Source organism: Alexandromys fortis, unplaced genomic scaffold (assembly GCF_014885135.2).
Source record: "Alexandromys fortis isolate MF-2015 unplaced genomic scaffold, M_Fortis_MF-2015_v1.1 scaffold_254, whole genome shotgun sequence".
Classification (NCBI taxonomy): Eukaryota; Metazoa; Chordata; class Mammalia; order Rodentia; family Cricetidae; genus Alexandromys; species Alexandromys fortis.
In genome coordinates this window covers 1155352-1172975 of record NW_026068130.1, presented here as the reverse complement: position 1 = coordinate 1172975, position 17624 = coordinate 1155352, and the positions used below count along the sequence as shown (strand labels likewise).

At 52.5% G+C, this 17624-nt stretch overlaps 1 protein-coding gene across 3 annotated transcripts in view; it reads right to left on the bottom strand.

The window, feature by feature from the left end:
- Nucleotides 1-17624, bottom strand: part of Kif1a (kinesin family member 1A) — an 89022-nt gene that overhangs the window by 38762 nt on the left and 32636 nt on the right. For all 3 annotated transcript variants that reach the window (XM_050125978.1, XM_050125976.1, XM_050125977.1), the window contains exons 9-22: nucleotides 17370-17435; nucleotides 16651-16668; nucleotides 12236-12311; nucleotides 10861-10939; nucleotides 9971-10113; nucleotides 8207-8340; nucleotides 6945-7024; nucleotides 6556-6631; nucleotides 5193-5272; nucleotides 4639-4745; nucleotides 3540-3623; nucleotides 834-1014; nucleotides 691-763; nucleotides 423-516 (exon numbers count right to left, since the gene is read on the bottom strand). In XM_050125978.1, coding sequence (XP_049981935.1) covers nucleotides 423-516; nucleotides 691-763; nucleotides 834-1014; nucleotides 3540-3623; nucleotides 4639-4745; nucleotides 5193-5272; nucleotides 6556-6631; nucleotides 6945-7024; nucleotides 8207-8340; nucleotides 9971-10113; nucleotides 10861-10939; nucleotides 12236-12311; nucleotides 16651-16668; nucleotides 17370-17435 — 1291 coding nt within the window. The remainder of the gene's footprint in view (nucleotides 1-422; nucleotides 517-690; nucleotides 764-833; nucleotides 1015-3539; nucleotides 3624-4638; nucleotides 4746-5192; nucleotides 5273-6555; nucleotides 6632-6944; nucleotides 7025-8206; nucleotides 8341-9970; nucleotides 10114-10860; nucleotides 10940-12235; nucleotides 12312-16650; nucleotides 16669-17369; nucleotides 17436-17624) is intronic.

Below are 17624 nucleotides of genomic sequence, written 5' to 3'. Positions count from 1 at the left end.
GATAGCCACATCTGCCTTGCAGGGCTGGCAGTGGGGAAGGGCACTCTTGGGAGAGGAAGAGGAAGGGCGGGGTAGAGGCTCACACATCCTCTATTCACAAAGCCCTTCTGGAAAGGGGAATCTTTAGTTGAGGTGCAGAGTGAGCCAGGTCTTTGGTGGTCTCCACACACCACACAGTAAACATGGAGAGCCCTCCTCAGCACCCATGGTTCTGGCCCACTCCCGTGAACAAAGATGTTTCTGTGTGCATGAGATGTGTGGTCACTTGCTCCAGTTCAGCCTCCCAAACCCTGCCTGTAGGATAATACCCTGAATGAAGGAGGTTTACCTCCCAGTGCAAAAGTTCAGACCTCCAGAGAGCCACCTGGGACCTGCTCTTTCAGGCCTTGTTGCTAGGAGACAAGCCCATCTTGAGTCCTTACCTTCATCCTCTGGTTCTTCCTCCTCCTCATTCACCTCTGGGTAGTACCTGGAATCCATCTGCTTCTGTAGGGCCTCCAGCTTACTCTCATAGTCCTGAAGAGATAGGGAGGGCCTGGGGCTCTACCATCGACTGAGACAGTCTCACCCTAGCCCACTGGAGTGCAAAGGAGGGACCCGGCCAGCAGAGAGCATGGCCAGAGGGAGCAGAGAGCTGCCTCTGTGGGCTAGAGCACATAGGGGCCTGGAAAGCTGGCTGCACATCCTCACCAGCCTCTGCTGCTCCAGCAGGTATGTGGCCTCCTCCCGTTCTCGCCGGTACTGGTCCTCCAGCTCCTGGAGCCTGCAAGAGAACATCTGGTGAACACAAGGCCATGAGACTTGGCAGGCGGGTATCTGCCCCCATGCCTCACCTCTGCTCCATCTCCTGCTTCATGTCGATGCCCTGCTTCTCCAGCAGTTCCCGTTGGGCGAAGGCCCAGTCCACTGGCTCAGCGGGCGTCTCTGCGCAGGGGGTTCGCTCACGCTCTTGGCGGGCCTGCTCGGGGTGGTTAAAACGGAACACGTGGCTCTTGCCCATGATGATGCGGTTTCCTGGGAGATGGAGGCAAAAGCAGCCTTGGGGTACCTGTTGGTTCCAGGTGCCCTCTAGGGTGGGAGAAGGAGAAGGGAGAAAGGGGTGCAGGTACTTCATCTGCCTGGGTTATCCTAGCATCACCCACCTCGGGAAGAGCATCCAGCCCCCCAAACCCTGGCTCCAAATCACCTTTCTCCTTGGAATGGGCCCCTTTGTTGTCTCCCAAATCTATTCCCTTGACTATGTGGTTTAGGTTTTGTAGGATGGATTAGTGACGTTTAGAGACACAGGCTATAGAAGTCCCTGGATGCTATAAGGCTAAGTTCAAAGGATTGGAACACTGATTGGAGATCAGATGTAAGACCGTTCATGAGGTTTCAGATGAGAACAGGATTCCATGAGAACTTGGGCTAGAGGTTATTCACACTATGTCCTGGCAAAGAACATGGCTACGTGTTGTCCATGTGCTAAGACCGTGTGAGAGGCTGGATTTCAAAGTGTCGGACTAATTAACTTGGTGGAAGGGATTTCAAGGCAGCATATCATCCAGGCAGCTATGGCATGGACTTCAACAGCTGCTTCTGGCCAGGTTTACAGTAAGATTGGGGAGCAACAACCAAAGCAGAAAGATTTTAAAAACTTGGAAGTTTTAGTAGAGAAGAAGCACATTGACATGCTAGAGCCAAAGGAGGTGTGTGCACAGGCTGTCTCAGGAAGTACTTCCTTGTGTCCAATCATCCAGGCACTCAGTGGCCACTGTAGCCGTGACACAAGCAGGCCCAGATACCGCTCAAGCTGGCAGTGGGTTTTTAGCATTGTCCAAGTGATGATGATTTTGCAGATATGTGAACCACTAGAGTTATGTAGTTACAGAGGCTTCCAAACAGATTTCAGTGTAAGTTTGGAGAGGTCAGTTTTATATATTTTTCATATATTTATAATATATAATATATTAAATATATATTATAGAAATTATATACCTCACAGGCAGACCTTGAGAGGAAAGCGTATAGAGCCGTGAGAGTAAATGCTGTGTTTCTGTGAAGACCCCAGCATGCTAGAGATGCCCAGAACATAGAACATCTTCTGAGGAAAGCCATGAGCCACAGCAGAGCCTTCCAGATGAGCCTTGTAGGCTACAGCGGGAGAGGTCAGAGGGATGAGGCTACCGAGGCCTTTGAACTTTGCATCATACACCACATGCCTTAGCTTCTAAACATGGAGCTATGGGATTTAACGTTTGCCCTGCTGAGTTTTTGTCTTGCTTTAGCCCCGTTCCTCCTGGCTAATTTTCTTTTCCTCCCCTTCAGTATGGGAATGTATACCCTGTCCCATCATGTACCAGAGGTGTGTCATTTCCATTTTGGTGTTACATGGGCTCGCCACAGTTTGGCCTGAGCCTAAGAAGACACTTTACACCTGGGCCCCCAAGCAATGATGGAACTCTAAGTGTGTGGAGACTCTTGGAGACAGATGGAATACACTTTGCATTGTGAGATGGGCACAGCCTGGGAGACTAGGAGTAGAATGCTGTGGGTTCAGTATGGCGTCTCCCTCACAGGTTCATATGTTGAAGGCTAGGGGTCCAGCCAGTGGCACTATTGAGAGTCGATGAGATCATGAGAGTACTAACTTTACTGGTCGATTACTCTGTGAGTTCACTGGAGGATGAGTGAGTGACCAGGGGGTGGGGCTTGTTGGCGGAAATAGAGCGTATGCCTTTGAAGGGTGTGTCTGTTTCCAGAACCTTATTCTCGCCTCTGCTTCCAGGCTACTGAGAGGTGAGCAGCTCTGTTTCACCCACCCTCCCACAATGATGCTCTGACTACCACAGGCCCAAAGCAGTGAAGATGGGCTCAAGCCTCTGAAACTGTGACCCAGAAGCAATCCTTTCCCCCTAAATGGTTTCCTTGGATGCTCTGTTTCAGCAACAGATGGTGACTGGTGCTCCTGTAAGTCAGTGCCTTGAGATGTCTCCGTATACATGTGTGTATATTTCAGTACTCATCTGCCCAGCTCTGTCTTCAAACCCATGTACATCCATGTGTCCCATCATGCAGGCAAGAGCTACATCATCTGGGGACCCACCTTATATATCTTATATGACTGTCCTGAAAGAGATTTTAACACCTCCATGGGTGTGGCTTTTATAGCAGCAGGGTGGGAATTGTAGTATTTAATCCCAGGGAACGGGTGTTGAAGAGGACGTTCACCTGTCTCACACTGACCGTTCTGTAGTTGGGCCAACCATCTGTCTCCTGCCCTCTCTCCTGAGCATAGCCCAACAAAGTGACCATTCGGGACCTCCCACTCTGACCTCTCACTCTGCACTAACCCAGTATCCTGTGAGTAGGAACCCCTCTGCTTTTCTAGTCTCAGGTCCAGGCGCTCTAGTCCTCGAGTGCCCAGTTTGGGGACTAGAGGGTCTCAGGGGCTGCTCAAAGCAATGCTGCCTTTCGTTGGGAGCAAACTGTGCCTGAGAGGATGAGCACCAAGGCTTCGCCTTGTCTACCCTGCAGTCCCCGAGTGCTCCCAGCCATACCTGACCGCAGGATGCTGGGCTCAGTGACTTTTTTGCCATTGACATACGTGTCAGCTCCTTCACAGGGCTCCAGGGTCACCACGGCTGCAAGACAGATAAGAGGGACTCTAAGAAGCTGTTACTTCAGTGGCTCACCTCTCCTGGCCCCTGGCAGGCACCAGTCAGATTCCTCATTCCTGACTGGCCACAGAACCTGATCATGACCCCTAGATGACCCCAAGGGTCCCATCACTTAGTCAAGGAGGAAAAATGTCAAAAAGGAGACACATGAGCCAAGGTCAAAGCTGAGGAGGCCATGCTAGGCTTGACTTCTCATGTTCTTAAGAATGAACTTAAGGTCTCCACTTAAGGTCTCTAAGTGGAGAAGAACGAGATCAGCTACCATGTAACAGGAGGCTCTAGATTCCTTTGACTCATCCACACAGGAGAGAAATGGGAATCTGTGGACAGTAAAATCTACGAGTGGCAATTATCCCCAACACCATTTAGGGCTACCATTTCAAGGTGGCCAAGTTAGGCAGGGATCCAATAATAGATTCACAAGCCTAAGGATGGTCAGGTGCTTTCTGGCTAGGACACCAAGCCCTGCACACTGGCAGAGGCATGGACCCAGTGTCTGCACACCAGCATGCAGGCCCAGCACTGAGGCAGGACCATGCAAGGTGCTGGCAGGCTGAGAAAACAGACAGCTGCTACCCAGCCAACAGGAGAGCATGCTCTCAAAACCACGTCAAGCTCCATCCATGTGGCCCGTTGTCCCTCTGCCCATACACATCCCTGCCTGCTTACTTGACATACTCAACACCTTCCTTGTCCCAGCATCCCACCATGACCCTGGGCTCCAGTCTTCAAGACAGCTGGCTCCCCAGAGCAACAGCCACATGGCCACAGGAGTCAGCAGGCCTTTCCCAAACACCTTTCTAATCACTCATCTGTCCTCAAGGCTCATAGAGTTCTGTCCAGAAGCATGTTTAGAGCTTAGAAGCTGAGTGGATGGTTAGCGCCCTGCCCTTCGAGGGCTGAGCTACTAGGTCTCGCTAATGCCTAATCAGCAATATGGGGGCAGGATGGGCGGTGGGCTGAGGCAGGATGGCACTACCTTCTCCACCTCCCCGGGAGTCGCTCCGGAAGATGCAGTGTTCCTCCTTGATGAAGTGCCCACTCAGGACGATGTCTTGCCGCCTCTCTGCATCTTCTCGGCCCACTCTGTTGAGGAATCACGGGTGGCATAGCATTAGGGCCCCAGCACACCCACTCTGCCTGACTTACTCCTGCATGCAGCTTCCTAGGGATGCCCAGCTGGCTTTTGCTGTTGCTTTTGCTGTTGTTTGTTTCATGTTTGTTTTTTATTTTTAAATACCAGGATATATGTACTGTGGGAATATGGAGAAATGAGAGTGGGTAAGAGACCCCCAGTGCAGCCCGGCTATAGGGAAATCCAGATGGCCCCTAGAGACACTTAAAAAGCATTGCGGGCCACATAGGGCTAATACCCAATTCAGCTCTTAAGGGATAGCACAGGATAGTGGGAACAGGGGACCCGCACTCCCCAACCCACTAGAACCAGGCTGGCTGGAGATGCTATTGCTCCCTCACCTTGTGATCCCCTCAGCTGGTACCCTTCCTCTACCTGACAACCCATCTAGCACCTACCTGGTGACTCCATCTTTGATGTAGTAGAGGAGGCACTCTGACATCAACGGATCCTCATTCAAGTTGACAAGATGAGGTGTCTGGGAAGAAACAGAAAGGTCACTCTACTGGGGAGGAACAGAGTCCTCACAGTGGCCATCCCGCGTGCCCTCTGCTCAGACACCAAAGTACCACCATTCTCAGAACTGGATTTGCTGGGGATATAATGCTCTACCCAACCCGGCAGAGAAGAAAAGAGACATGGAGGACAAGGACCCCCCCCCAGGGAACCTTTAGTTGGGCACCCAGAACCCCAGAGTCCCAAGCTCAGCTGGCCTCACAGATTGGCAACTCCTCGTCAGAAAAATGAAAGACAAATAAAGCTCCAGGCCCAGGCTCAGCCCATCTTGAAAACAGCAGGCTCGGTGGGGCCTGAGCAACCCAGGACCTGCATGTTAGCATCCCAACTCCAGGTCAAGGTGTCTGCCTCCTGTCTCCCACACCACTGACAGCTTCCTTCTGCCTCCTGTCCTAGGTCATTCTTGCCTCATCCCCCTCCTGCAAGCTTCTTTGGAGCCATCTTCTATCTGCGTTCTAAACGAGAGTCCTGTATCAAGGAAGAGGTGCCAGGACGGGACTGCTTCCTGTTTCCCCTCACAGTACCCTGGGGGTAAGTCACTGCCACGCTAAACTATAAATCCAAGTGCACTTTCAAGCATGGGTGTAGAGTTCTGACCATCGGACACCAACCATCCTCAACCACTCTGTGTGCTCACAGTGAACTGGCAGCCTGGGCCTCTCTTCATGTCCCCCAGCCTGCCACCTCAAGTTGTCATGTGATACATTGTTTCTAAGCTGTCCTTGACCAAGGCAGCACAGCAGAATCTAGGGAGGCTGCACTATGGGTATTTGGCTCTATCTCTCAGATGCCTAAGCCGCTAACTCCACTTCCCCCAAGGCAACCTTTCTTCAACACAAAGCAGGGCCTAGAAACTGGCTATGACTAGGGACCAGCGCCATCCTCCTGGACTTCTGCCACTTGGCCTTGTAGCTCGTGGAGCTGCTCTGGGAAGGAAGGCCAGAAGCTTCCAGAAGTAGCAGACTCAGGGTGGGGATAAACCCACAACACTCAGCTCTGCAGCCTGGACATTACCCCCAAGTCTTGTTCCAGTCCTGAGGGATCCAGTCTAAACTTCAAGCAGTTCAAAGCCCGACATGATGTCACCCAGTCACCAGGATGTCCCACCACACAATGGAAAGTCTAAAAGGTTAATTCATGCCTGGGCCAGAACCCCATCCTACTACACCTTCCCCCAGAACCCCCTACTTGACATCCACCAGCGGTAGTACCATCTTGTCCGCTGGCACTCAACTCAGTTCCTACCTTTTTGGGAGAAAACACACCCAAAGTGCCACCATCTTCCCTCATGGCCACACCCATCTCAGCCAGCAAGGCTTCCCTGGAAGACAGAGCCGCGGTCAGCACAAGCTCAGAGGCTACCAGTACTAGCCCCACCCTGCCTGACCCACCCACCAACCAGGAACTATCAGCAGTGCCTGGGCAGCGTCCACCCGTGGGACTGGGCTCACCCACAGTTCTGTTCTTCAAGGCTGCAATGGCCAGGGGTCAGTGCCACACATCAGCTGCCTGGGTCAGACAGTATAAACTTGTCCCATGGCTAGCATGCAACCTCCCCCAGGGTTTGGGTTTCCATGGCTAGAGGCCAGGATTGCTCTCGCTCCCATGCCTGTTCTCAGCTTCCCTCTGTTCACCTCTCCATTCGGATGGCTTCTGTCCGCCGCAGCTTCTCTTCCCAGGTCTCGTTGAGCTCAGCAATGATCTTCTCTGTTTCCTGGGGGAGTGAAACAGAGCATGGTGAGATCCCAGGGAGTGTCTGCATGTGTGTGGGGTGAGGCATTCAAGGATGTAGGGGAGTCAGGAAAGGGGCTGCAGAGCCCTGGGGCTCAGACACCCAGGCGCTTCCCAGCCTGTGAGATTCTGGGGGATCAAGGTAAAGTACAACAGACTTTCCTGTGAACACACCCCATAGAACAAGGACAGCAAATTAAATCAGGAGCAGAGAGGAAGCAAGTGCCCCTGGGAAACACTGGGAGCAGCTCCCAAACGTAATAGCCCCTTCTAAGGACATGGCCTCACTTCTCAGCAGTGGCACTGGCCCTTGTTCCCTTCCCACTTACGTCCTTGCCACTCCCCCAACTATAACTTCATTTGGGCCCCCAAGTCCCAAACAGGTCATCTATCCCACATCTCGGGAGCTTTATGCTACTTGCTTCTTGGTCACCCTATACTACTCCTCACACCAGCCTCTGTCCTTATCTCCCTGGTCCCTCAGCCCACAGCGGTTGGGCTCTCTGTGCAGACCACCCTGCAATCAGAGGGAGTATGAGGCTTGAGCTAGCCAAGCACAGTGTTGGGGAGCAGGGACCTCATCCTAGAGGAAAAACCAACAGCCTGGAAGTGGCTAAGAGCCCGAACATCCACCTCCCTTCTTGATGAAAGCAGCTCGGCAGGACAGATGCCAGACGGAGCTGCCAGGACCCACGGAGGCACTATAGAGGTGCTGCTGGGACAGGACACCCCCCACCTCGGTCACCACACAGCCCACTGTTCCCTGTGCCAGCGCCTGCTCAGGCGTGAACCCCGGCCTGACATTCCACACTTGGGCTTCCCTCCCCTAGCAGTCAGGGTCAGGGCCATCCCGAGAGGTTCAGGAACCTTCAAAGGTACTCACTGCTCAGCGGCTCTGTTCATTATCTGAACCTGGTTCAGCCTGGTGCCTGAAGGCACTAGCTGTTCTGGCTGCTCTGGGTGGGCTGGCCACAGCGCACCAGGCTGGCCACATGCCAGATACTTCCATTATTATATCATGCTGCTCCTGGGAGGTGAGGCCATACCTAAGGGGTGTCCCAGAGGTCACAGGCAAGAGTCCGCTCTCACCTCCCTAAGCCTACCTTGTCCTACAGGCTGATGCCCATCACCCACCCAGGAGTGCCCTGGATCAGGTGGCCCTCACCTTCAGCCTCTCAATAGCCTCCTCACTGCCCGGAGCAAACAAGATGCGCTCGTGGAGACTGGACACAGAGGCCGCTCGGCTGGACAGGGCTGAGAGCGAAGATGAGGGGCTCATGCCCACCAGGGCATTGGTCACTGTGAAGAGATTGTTAGGGGCTTGGCTTAGCTCGGCCCCGTCCCCGTTATGGTTCCTGTCCTCAAGGTCAGACATGTCTAAGACGTGAAGGGAAGGCAAGAGAAAAAGAGGGGGAGAAGAGAAAGAAGCAGTTGGGGAAAGCAAGAGGCGGGGTCAGGAGAAGGCAAGAAATGGGAAGCACAGGCAAGGCACAGCAGCCTGGCCCAGCTGCCCAGGACAAGCTCATGCAAGGTCTCCTGCCACCCTCGGCCCTGCCACTTGCCTGGCCTGACCCATGGGCACTCTCTTCCCTTAACAGCACCCATCCCCGTTCTGTACATATAGCACTCCACCCTCCCTTTGACTGGGGCCTTTTTGCAGACTCTGCACCTGTGTTTGAGGCCCATGCCTGTTAGCCACTTCACAGCATCCTGCACCTGAGGCCAGGAGCTCACCTCAGCTCACTAGGTCACCTGTCCCCCTCCACCTCAAGGTTCACTGTCATCTTCTATGCGTGGGCTCTACTGTGAGCTGACCTGTATTCATCATCCCACTGAACCCAGAATGGGCCCAAAGACTACCTGGAGAAGGTGCGAGGAGGACACTCACGAGGGAGCCCCTACTCTTCCACCACCCCAGAATTCCACCACCCTTACAGATGGGAGGCTGGGCTATGGCACCTGGAGGAGACGTGCCAGGCCCTTTCCAGTAGAAGCAGACACACAGCAAAGCAGCAGCCAACACAGGACAGCACGGGGCACTGGGGAAGTGAACCCCAGGATGGAAGAGATACTGTGGGGAAGGACTTGGCAGCAACCATTGCTATATTCAGCCTCAAGAAACTTTCAGGGACACGGATGTGGGGCTAGGTTGAGCAGGAGCAGACAGAGGTAGATCTGGGCCAATAGCCAGGATAGCATGGCCTTGTGGCCCCCCAAGTCCTCAGGCTCTAACATCCGGCCTTTCTAGGCCCATGGGTGCTCAGAAGTCTAGCCCAGCCACTCTTGACTGCACTCTGCCTATTTATTGCCTCAGTTTCCCACGCAGACAGGGATGAACCAGGAGCGTTCATGGGGGAGGCAGAAGAGGGTGGTGGGACCTCCCTCCCCACCCGTGCTGCCCTGTGGCCCCCATGGCCGGGATAAAAGCAGGGGTGTAGAGCAGCAGTGGGGAATACACACATTTGGGTCCTCCGGGCACAGTGTTGGCTATGGGGAGGGCAGGCAGGGGAGGAAGAGACAGAGAAACAGAGCAGTTTGTCCCCGAGGGTCCATGTACCCATCTCACAAAGTGAATAGCAAAGGGGAAAGTGTAGGGACATAGGACCCCTCAAAGTCCCAGCCGCCGCAGCTGGCCTGGGGGCTTCCAAGAAACATTCCCTGGCCTGCTTGGGCCAGTTCCAAACCCAAACCATGCAATCCATACAGGCCAAGGCCAGAAAACTGGCCCTGTCCTTGCCCGCCCCGGCCTCCCACCCCTAGGCATTCTGCCCAGGAGCTGGAGGAGGGATGAGGCTTTGGGCAGCTTCAACACTTCCCGACAACTGTGGCTACAGTGAACGGCACAAGAGTAGGAGGCAGCCCCAGGAGAGAGGGCATGAGGCATCTGAGGCCCCTACCCGACTCAGGGCAGACTGCCACGGACACTCACTGTCGGTGATATCGCCAAGACCTTGGGCGTACAGCAGGTCCCGTAGCCTGGTCACTTCATCCTTCAGTTCTCGAATCAGCTTGTTGTTAGGGTCTTCTTTGATAATGGCATTGCAGCGGATTTGCTTGGCCCGGTCTGCATATCTGTACAGCAAAGGGATAGAGGAGTTGGGGGATGGGTCCACAGAGGAGACCCAGGGGTGCTCAGAGCCCTGCCTGGTGAATTCAGCTGGGGAGAAAATCCTTGACCTAGGCTGGCAGAACAAGAAATCAGTCCACCGCTCTAAAGGATAGCCGTTGGGACCAGTGGCCAAGAGCATCCTAGTGGTGAAATAGTCCAGCCTTTCTTAACTACTTAGGAGGTTGCAGTGTGGGGGACAGAAGGCACAGCACTCTGTCCTACCCTATACTGACACCCTTAGACCTGAATCAGACATTCCGAGATAGAGAGGACCACTTTAGAACAGGGGTACCTGATGCTCAGCATGCTATCTGCCATCCCAGAAGCACCGGGAATTTGCCATGACCCAGGCTCCATTTTCCAAAGGAAGTGTACACTTTATACAGGCCAGACATTCCCAACCCAGGCTTCCCATCCCAAAATGCCCACCTCACATTGGGAGATTTGAGGAGAGCTCATGGGACCTTATTTGCTAATTTAAAGTCCTCCACTCCCACAACCAGAAGTATGGCTTTTGCAGCCTGGAGCCACAGGGCTCTGGGCCCTCCTGAGATGTTTCCTGAAGTATAATATAACAGGGACAGAACAGGCCATGAACACCTTAGAGCTCCGGAACCTTACTGCTGGCCTCCGAGTTCCTAGAGAATGTGCCCCAAAGGAACACACTTTCAAAGGTACGTGCTGGCCCCAGGGTCCCCCGCAGAACATACCTCAGGGTGCTGAGGGTCTCATCGTAGTTGATGTCTGCAGGACTCAGGGCTGCCACCATGGCTGTCCTTGAGTTACCTCCTGTGGGAAGACAACCGATTTGTACACAAGGTCCTCTTACTGAAGTTACCGGTGGAGATGATGAAGCCCAGAGAAGACACTGAAACACAGTCCTGTGTGATGGGGACAGTGGCAGGTCGGGGGTTCCTTGGCTGCCCCTTGGCTCTCATTAGCCATTTTCCAGTCTCTAGTCATGGGCCCCTTTTCCTTGTAGCAGAGATAAGTTGTGGAGAGTTCGTTTTTGTTTTATTTTGTTTGTTTTGTTTTGTTGTTGTTTATTTGTTTTGAGGTTGATTTCTATATTTGTGGCCAATATTTTTTTCGACTCATTTCTACCATTTTTATTGGAAGTACTCTCCTCAATACGCCCTTGCTCTTGCCTGCTTTACCTCAGAGAACCGTGCCCTTGGGGCCACATTCCTGAGGTGTGGCTCTCCAGTGCATCTCCTACAGAGACTGTGAGGCGAGAAAGGGTTGGGCACAGACCCCAAGAATATCTCTATGAGAGGATTCTCCCTGAGGCTCTCCTCTAGGGCTAAAACTGCTACCCTGTGAGAAAGGCCTGCTTCTGACTTAGATCTCATCCCAGTTGAAGGGACAGGTAATTGTGGCAACACCCCTGTCCTCTCACTAGGGCCCATGTGGCCCTACATGCTGTCATATACTTGGGGCTGCCATGATACGATGCTGGCTTGATCTGGACATCAGTGTATCCAGTTGTGGGGTGCAGAGTCATGTAGCCAAGGGAGCCAGGGAGTCCCACCTAAGATCTAGTTTATCACTCTGGGGTGGCAGCTTCTCCATTACAAAGGCATCCAGAGAGGACCCTGAGGTGAGTTTGGAAAGGATGGGTTTTTAAGCTGTACATCCATCAGCCTTTGTCTATCGTCTCTCCCCACTTAGGATTCAGGTCCCTCGAGTTATCAGTCCCTCAAATCGTAGCAGGTCAGCAGTGCTCGCAGAACCCAGGGCTAGGTCCCTGTTACAGACAAAACTAAAAAGTCAGAGAAGGGTGGGAACTCGTTCAGGTGTCATAAATAAGTTCACCTAGAAGGTAGACACCAGGGCATGTGGTCTGTGGGTCCCAAGGGCCATTATGGCCCCTCAAACTTGCTTTGGTTCACCCACCTTTGCCCCAGACCTTAAGGGCTGTACTATGAACCAACTGGCCCTTCCAAGCTTACTTCAGACTTTCCCAGAAGAGGCAAGAGGCTGCATTGTGGCTGAACAATGAAATGTTTTTTCCCTCACACGGAGATGGGCATGGCACAGAGTGGAAGTCAGAGCCAGGTGACCAGGGATTTGGCGCATGCTCACCCAGGTTTTCCCGGAGAAGCCAGGTCAATACGGAGTCTCGATAAGGGATGAAGTCTGTCTTCTTTTTTTTCTTGTTCTGTGGGGACATTCAAGGTCAAGTCTGTGTCTACTGGAAGGGAAGGGAAGGGGAGGGGAGGGAAGGAAAGGGAAGGGGAGGGGAGGGGAGCGGAAGTGGGGAAGGAAGCAAGGACTATGTTCTCAGTGCCTCCCTAAACTTCACCTCAATCCTGGGGAGCCACTTCCAGGCAACTCCAATCTGGGCTGAGATCAAGGCCAAGCTAGCACATCCTTCCGGTTCCTCTCTCGCTCTTGTCCACTCAATGGACTCGAGGCCAGGAATGATGACATCACTGGCCACTGTGTCTCCCCACTTCCAGCAGGGGGGAAAGACTTCCCCACAATGAGGCACTTCCAATATCCACACAGTCTGTTCCTGACAGAACACCCTCCTATCCCCAGAAGCCAACTCTGAGCCCCTCCTTTAAATAACTTACTCTCCCGGGCCTCCCCTCTGCATGGGCACCCTCCATATTCTTGCCCCTGGCTTCTCATGGACACTCTGTGAGGGACCTAACAGTGTTGTAAATTCCAGATACATAGTTACTGCCCAATGTCTACTAGTTCATGGTGCATTTTTTTGCAAATCGGTAACTGAGCATCTGCTGTGGCCCACAGACACAGCCCCTGTCCCCTGAGCCGTCATCTCTCCCCACTCAGGATTCAGGCAGCAAGGAGAAGGGTAATATCAGTCCCTGGAAACCTAGCAGGTCAATTCTAAGGGAGGCACACAAGCACCATCTCAAGGGCTGTTCCGTTTCCCCGGATCTGCACAGTTCATCGTCATTCCCAGGACAATTCCTAGGACAAGCTCCACTACCTCACAACCGAATACATTTTGGATGTCCTTACACCACATCATCAAAGTGGGCTTCAGAACCATTGCCCCAACTTCTCTATGAGCAGCCTGTAACAGTACCACCCCCCACACCCTCCCAAAGCTTGTCCACACGAGGCACCTCCTGTTTTGCCTCTGAAAACTCAGTACAAGAAAAACTATTTCCGGTTTGGTTTTCTAATCTAGTTCCTGAGGTTGAATTCTCTGTCATATATTGTATTTTTTTTTTGTTCCCATAACTGGCATTTGTCACTTCAGCCAAGGAGCCCGAAAGTAGCCCATTATTCTACTGTTCCCATTCCATCCCCTGGGAGCTGGTCCAGCTGTCCAGTCTTCTCTCTCTCTCTCTCTCTCTCTCTCTCTCTCTCTCAAGCCTGAACCACTACCACGCTGACTTTCTATTCTCCCGACTACCATGCCAGGCCACCTCACCCGTAATCTACGTTCTCGCCTGAGCACGGACAGCCCTGGTTCATCTGACTCAGTACTGCTGAAAATCCACCCACTCCTTTCTACTAAATCACAGCCAGATTCTGACGGTGGACCCAAGACCTCACACCCATCCTCAGGCCCGTGGCCTTAATCCTCATCGACAGCTGCTTCCTGTCCAGGTTCTGCTCCTCAACCAGCAGCTTCAAAGCTCACTCCATTCCTAGAAGTTTTTCATCAAGGTCCCTCACACAGCTCCTACACTGTCCCCACAAGGTCCTCTGTGGCCTCACTGGCCCTCACTCGGTCTCTCCCAGTTAAACACTGCATTCCTCAAGATGGTCCTCACAGCAGATCCTCAGAGTTCCACACCAGTCCATCCATGGCTCCTTACACAGTTCTCAGTTCCCCGTCACTCGAGGTTCATTATGTTTTCCCTGAAAAAGTTTCTTACTGTCCCTCAAACTTCTCACAGAACTCATTGCCTAAGAATCCATTTTCAGTTTCCCCATGTAGTCCTCACAGTGTTCATAAGTGTTACACACACACACTCACATCTCACTCACACACCTCACACACACTCACACACCTCACACACACAATCACACACACACCTCACACACACATACACTCACAATCACACACAGTCACATACACACCTCATAAACACACACACACTTTATTCACATACCTCACACACACCTCACACACTCACACAGACACACACACTCACATACACCTCACACTCACTCACAGACACATACACTCACATATACTCACATATAGTCACAATCACACAGTCACTCATTCATACACACTTGCATACCTCACACACTCACACCTCACACTCCCTCCCTCACACACACCTCACACACTGACTTACACAAACACACATACACACACACTCACTCACACACACACTCACACCTTACACTCACACATACACACGCCTCACACATTGATTTACACAAACACATACACACACACTCACTCTCACACATACACTCACATACAGTCACAATCACGCAGTCACACACATTTATACATACTCGCACACCTCACACACACCTCACACTCACTCATTCATACTCACACACACACGCTCACTCACACCTCTCACACTGTTGAGCTCCTCTTAACTCATCAGTTTTTCCACAGCTCCTGCACAGACTGCCCACAGAGCTCCTCACATCTCCAGACAGGTCCTTTAGACACGGTTCCTCACACAGCTTCCACATAATGCCCCAATCCTAGACACAGCAACTCCACAGTTCCGTGACCTCCCCTCCCCTGTTCACTGTCTCACAGTTCTTCACGGTTCCTCACACAGGTTCCCTACCCAGACCCGCACAGTCCTTCACCTATTTCCACCCTGCTCCTATTACTCATCCAGTTGCCCACAGAAATTCCCCACAATTCTTCACACAAATCCTCAAAAGTCCTGGACACGCTTCCTCATGCAGCTTCCTAGCTCCTCACAATGCTCACCTCTTGGGTCCTCACAGACTACAGCATGATTGTAAATACTGTCGACTTGGAAAAGAAACCTAGAATTGTCTAGGAGACAAGTCTCTGTGCGTGGCTGTGATAGAGTTCCTAGCTGATTTCACTTAAGTGTGAAGACCCAATGTGACCCCATTCCTTTCACAGGGTTGAGGTGGTCCTGGGCTGAATCACAGGACAGACCTGAGCTGCAGCGTTCATGGCTGTCTGCCCCCTGAATTCCTGTCATGCCTTCCCCATCACGATGGACAGTATCCTCAAACTGTGAGCCAAATAAACCCTTCATTTCTCTGTTTAAAAACATCAGCTGGGCAGTGATAGTGCACGCCTTTAATCCCAGCACCTGGGAGGCAGAGGCAGGTGAATCTCTGTGAATTCGAGGCCAGCCTGGTCTACAGAGCAAGTTCCAGGACAGCCAGGGTTACAGAGAGAAACCCTGTCTCAAAAAAAAAAATTATTTAGCTGTGTACACACAGGAGTGTCGCTGTATACATGTGGCAGTCAGAGGACTACTTGCAGGAATCGGCCCTTCTTCACCAATAGGTTCGAGAGCTCAGACTCATGTGGTCTCTACACGCTGAGCCATCTTGCGAGTCCCCTTCCCTTTTCAAGTTGCGGCTGGAGATCTTGTCACCGCAGTGAGAGTCAACACACACACACACACACACACACACACACACACACACACACGCTTCCCTTCGGTTTCTTTAAAACTCTTACTCGGTTTCAAAACTGCTCACACACTCCACACAGTTCCACAAATTCCACATTCTGACGACTCCTCCCGTAGTTTCCACGCAGCTCCCCACAAAGCCACCATTTCACCTCATATTCCCGTAATGCCTCGCATGCCCCACAGTTTCTCAAAATTCACGTCAGTCTCGGCCAGAACCCGAGTTCCCCGGGCCTTCCCCCAAGGTTTCACATGGCTCCTCACAGTGTTGCGTGTGCCTCCACCCCATGGTAAGGATTGCTCACGTGGTTCCTCACAGACTTCCTTACAGCCATCACACAGAGTTCCACAACGGCCCGGTACAGGTCCCTGCTCACACCACCCCACACCTTTCCACACCCTTCCCCACAGAATTCCACACGCTTTCACCTGCTCTCTCTCCTGTTGCCTCTCGCTGACTCCTACTCCTACCAACCTCCTATGGCCTCAGCGCTCACACCAGTGCCTTCCACCGTATGCCAGACCCACTTGCCTGTCTGACTCCTCCCCTGTTCTCAGGTCTTCTGCCTGAGGCCGTGTCTCTCTAAAAAACTTTCTAACTATTCAGATTAAAGATTCCACTTTGGGGTCACCATTGAAAACTTGCCCCGCTTCGCCACACTGTGTAGAATGCATTCCAATTTGCAATGACATTTTCATGTTCCTATTTATTTTGCCTCCCTCCAACTGTGGAGCCATTTGGGTTGTTCATCCTAAGTCCCGGCTGCTAGCACCATCCCCAGCTCAGAAGGGCACTGTGCTTCCTCATTACGTGAATGAATGAGGTGTTGAGTTTACTGCTGAGTCTTGCACAGTAGGGAGCCGGGGCCTAGGACTTCTGACCCTTCTCCCTTGAAGTTGAAGCACTCAGCTTACCTTGTTGGGTCCAGAGTCCTGAAAAACAAAGAACAGAAAGAGTCTGAGAACCTGGAGCAAGGCTAGGGTCCAAGGGTACAGCGGACAGAGAGGACAGGCAGACGGGAGCCCAAGTACATGCCAGGTATCTGTCATTCACTGCCCAGGCACAGCTGGCTACCCTGAACTGATCATAAGAGTGTGACTTCTCAGGCTGTTGTCACACAGCAATCTTTGTATACACTTAATAATTTCAGAATAAGATACAGTCTCTAGAATCTTCCCTGGTGTTATTTTGGGGGGCGGGGGTAGAATGCACTTTCCTATGGAGACACCTAGCTCTTCACCTCCAAGGACTGTGGGCTCCCTCTAGAGGATGGTTTTACCAGACCCGCAATGGTGGGGCTAAGCACTGCGCTACCCGTTCATTAGGACGCCAGCCCAAGCTCACAGTTGGCATGTGGTAACCCTCAGAAAGGTGCGATGAAAGAGGCCCATCATCCCTTTTTTACAAGTAAGAAAACCGAGGTTCAGGGGAGTAATTCTAGATTGTTATTTCGTTTCCAGCTTTGCGGCGCTCTCCCCATCTCTGAGTTTTCCATTGAGCCCCAGCTATCTCTCTAAAGATAGAACCTGGAACATGCGTGAAAGACACCCAGCTTTTCCTCGGGGACAGGTGAGGGTCACTCCTCTGTAGCCCACCCCACCAATTTAGCTCCAGAAGCCTGGAGCCCACTCACCATTTCAGCTAGGGCAGAGATGACCTTCCCCAGGGTGGTCAAAGATTTGTTGATGTTGGCTCCCTCCTGTGTGTGGAGAAGGTGGTCAGGATATCAGTTGGCGCCCGGAGCCTCTTGATCTAGCGAGGTCCTTCTCTGGGGCCTGGTCTGTGGGGTGTGGGACTGAGACCCTGAATCTGATCTCTGAGGTCACTAGGGACAGAGGATGCTGGGGCAGGCGGCTAGCTGGTCAGAGTTCCAGGGTTCTTGCTCAGC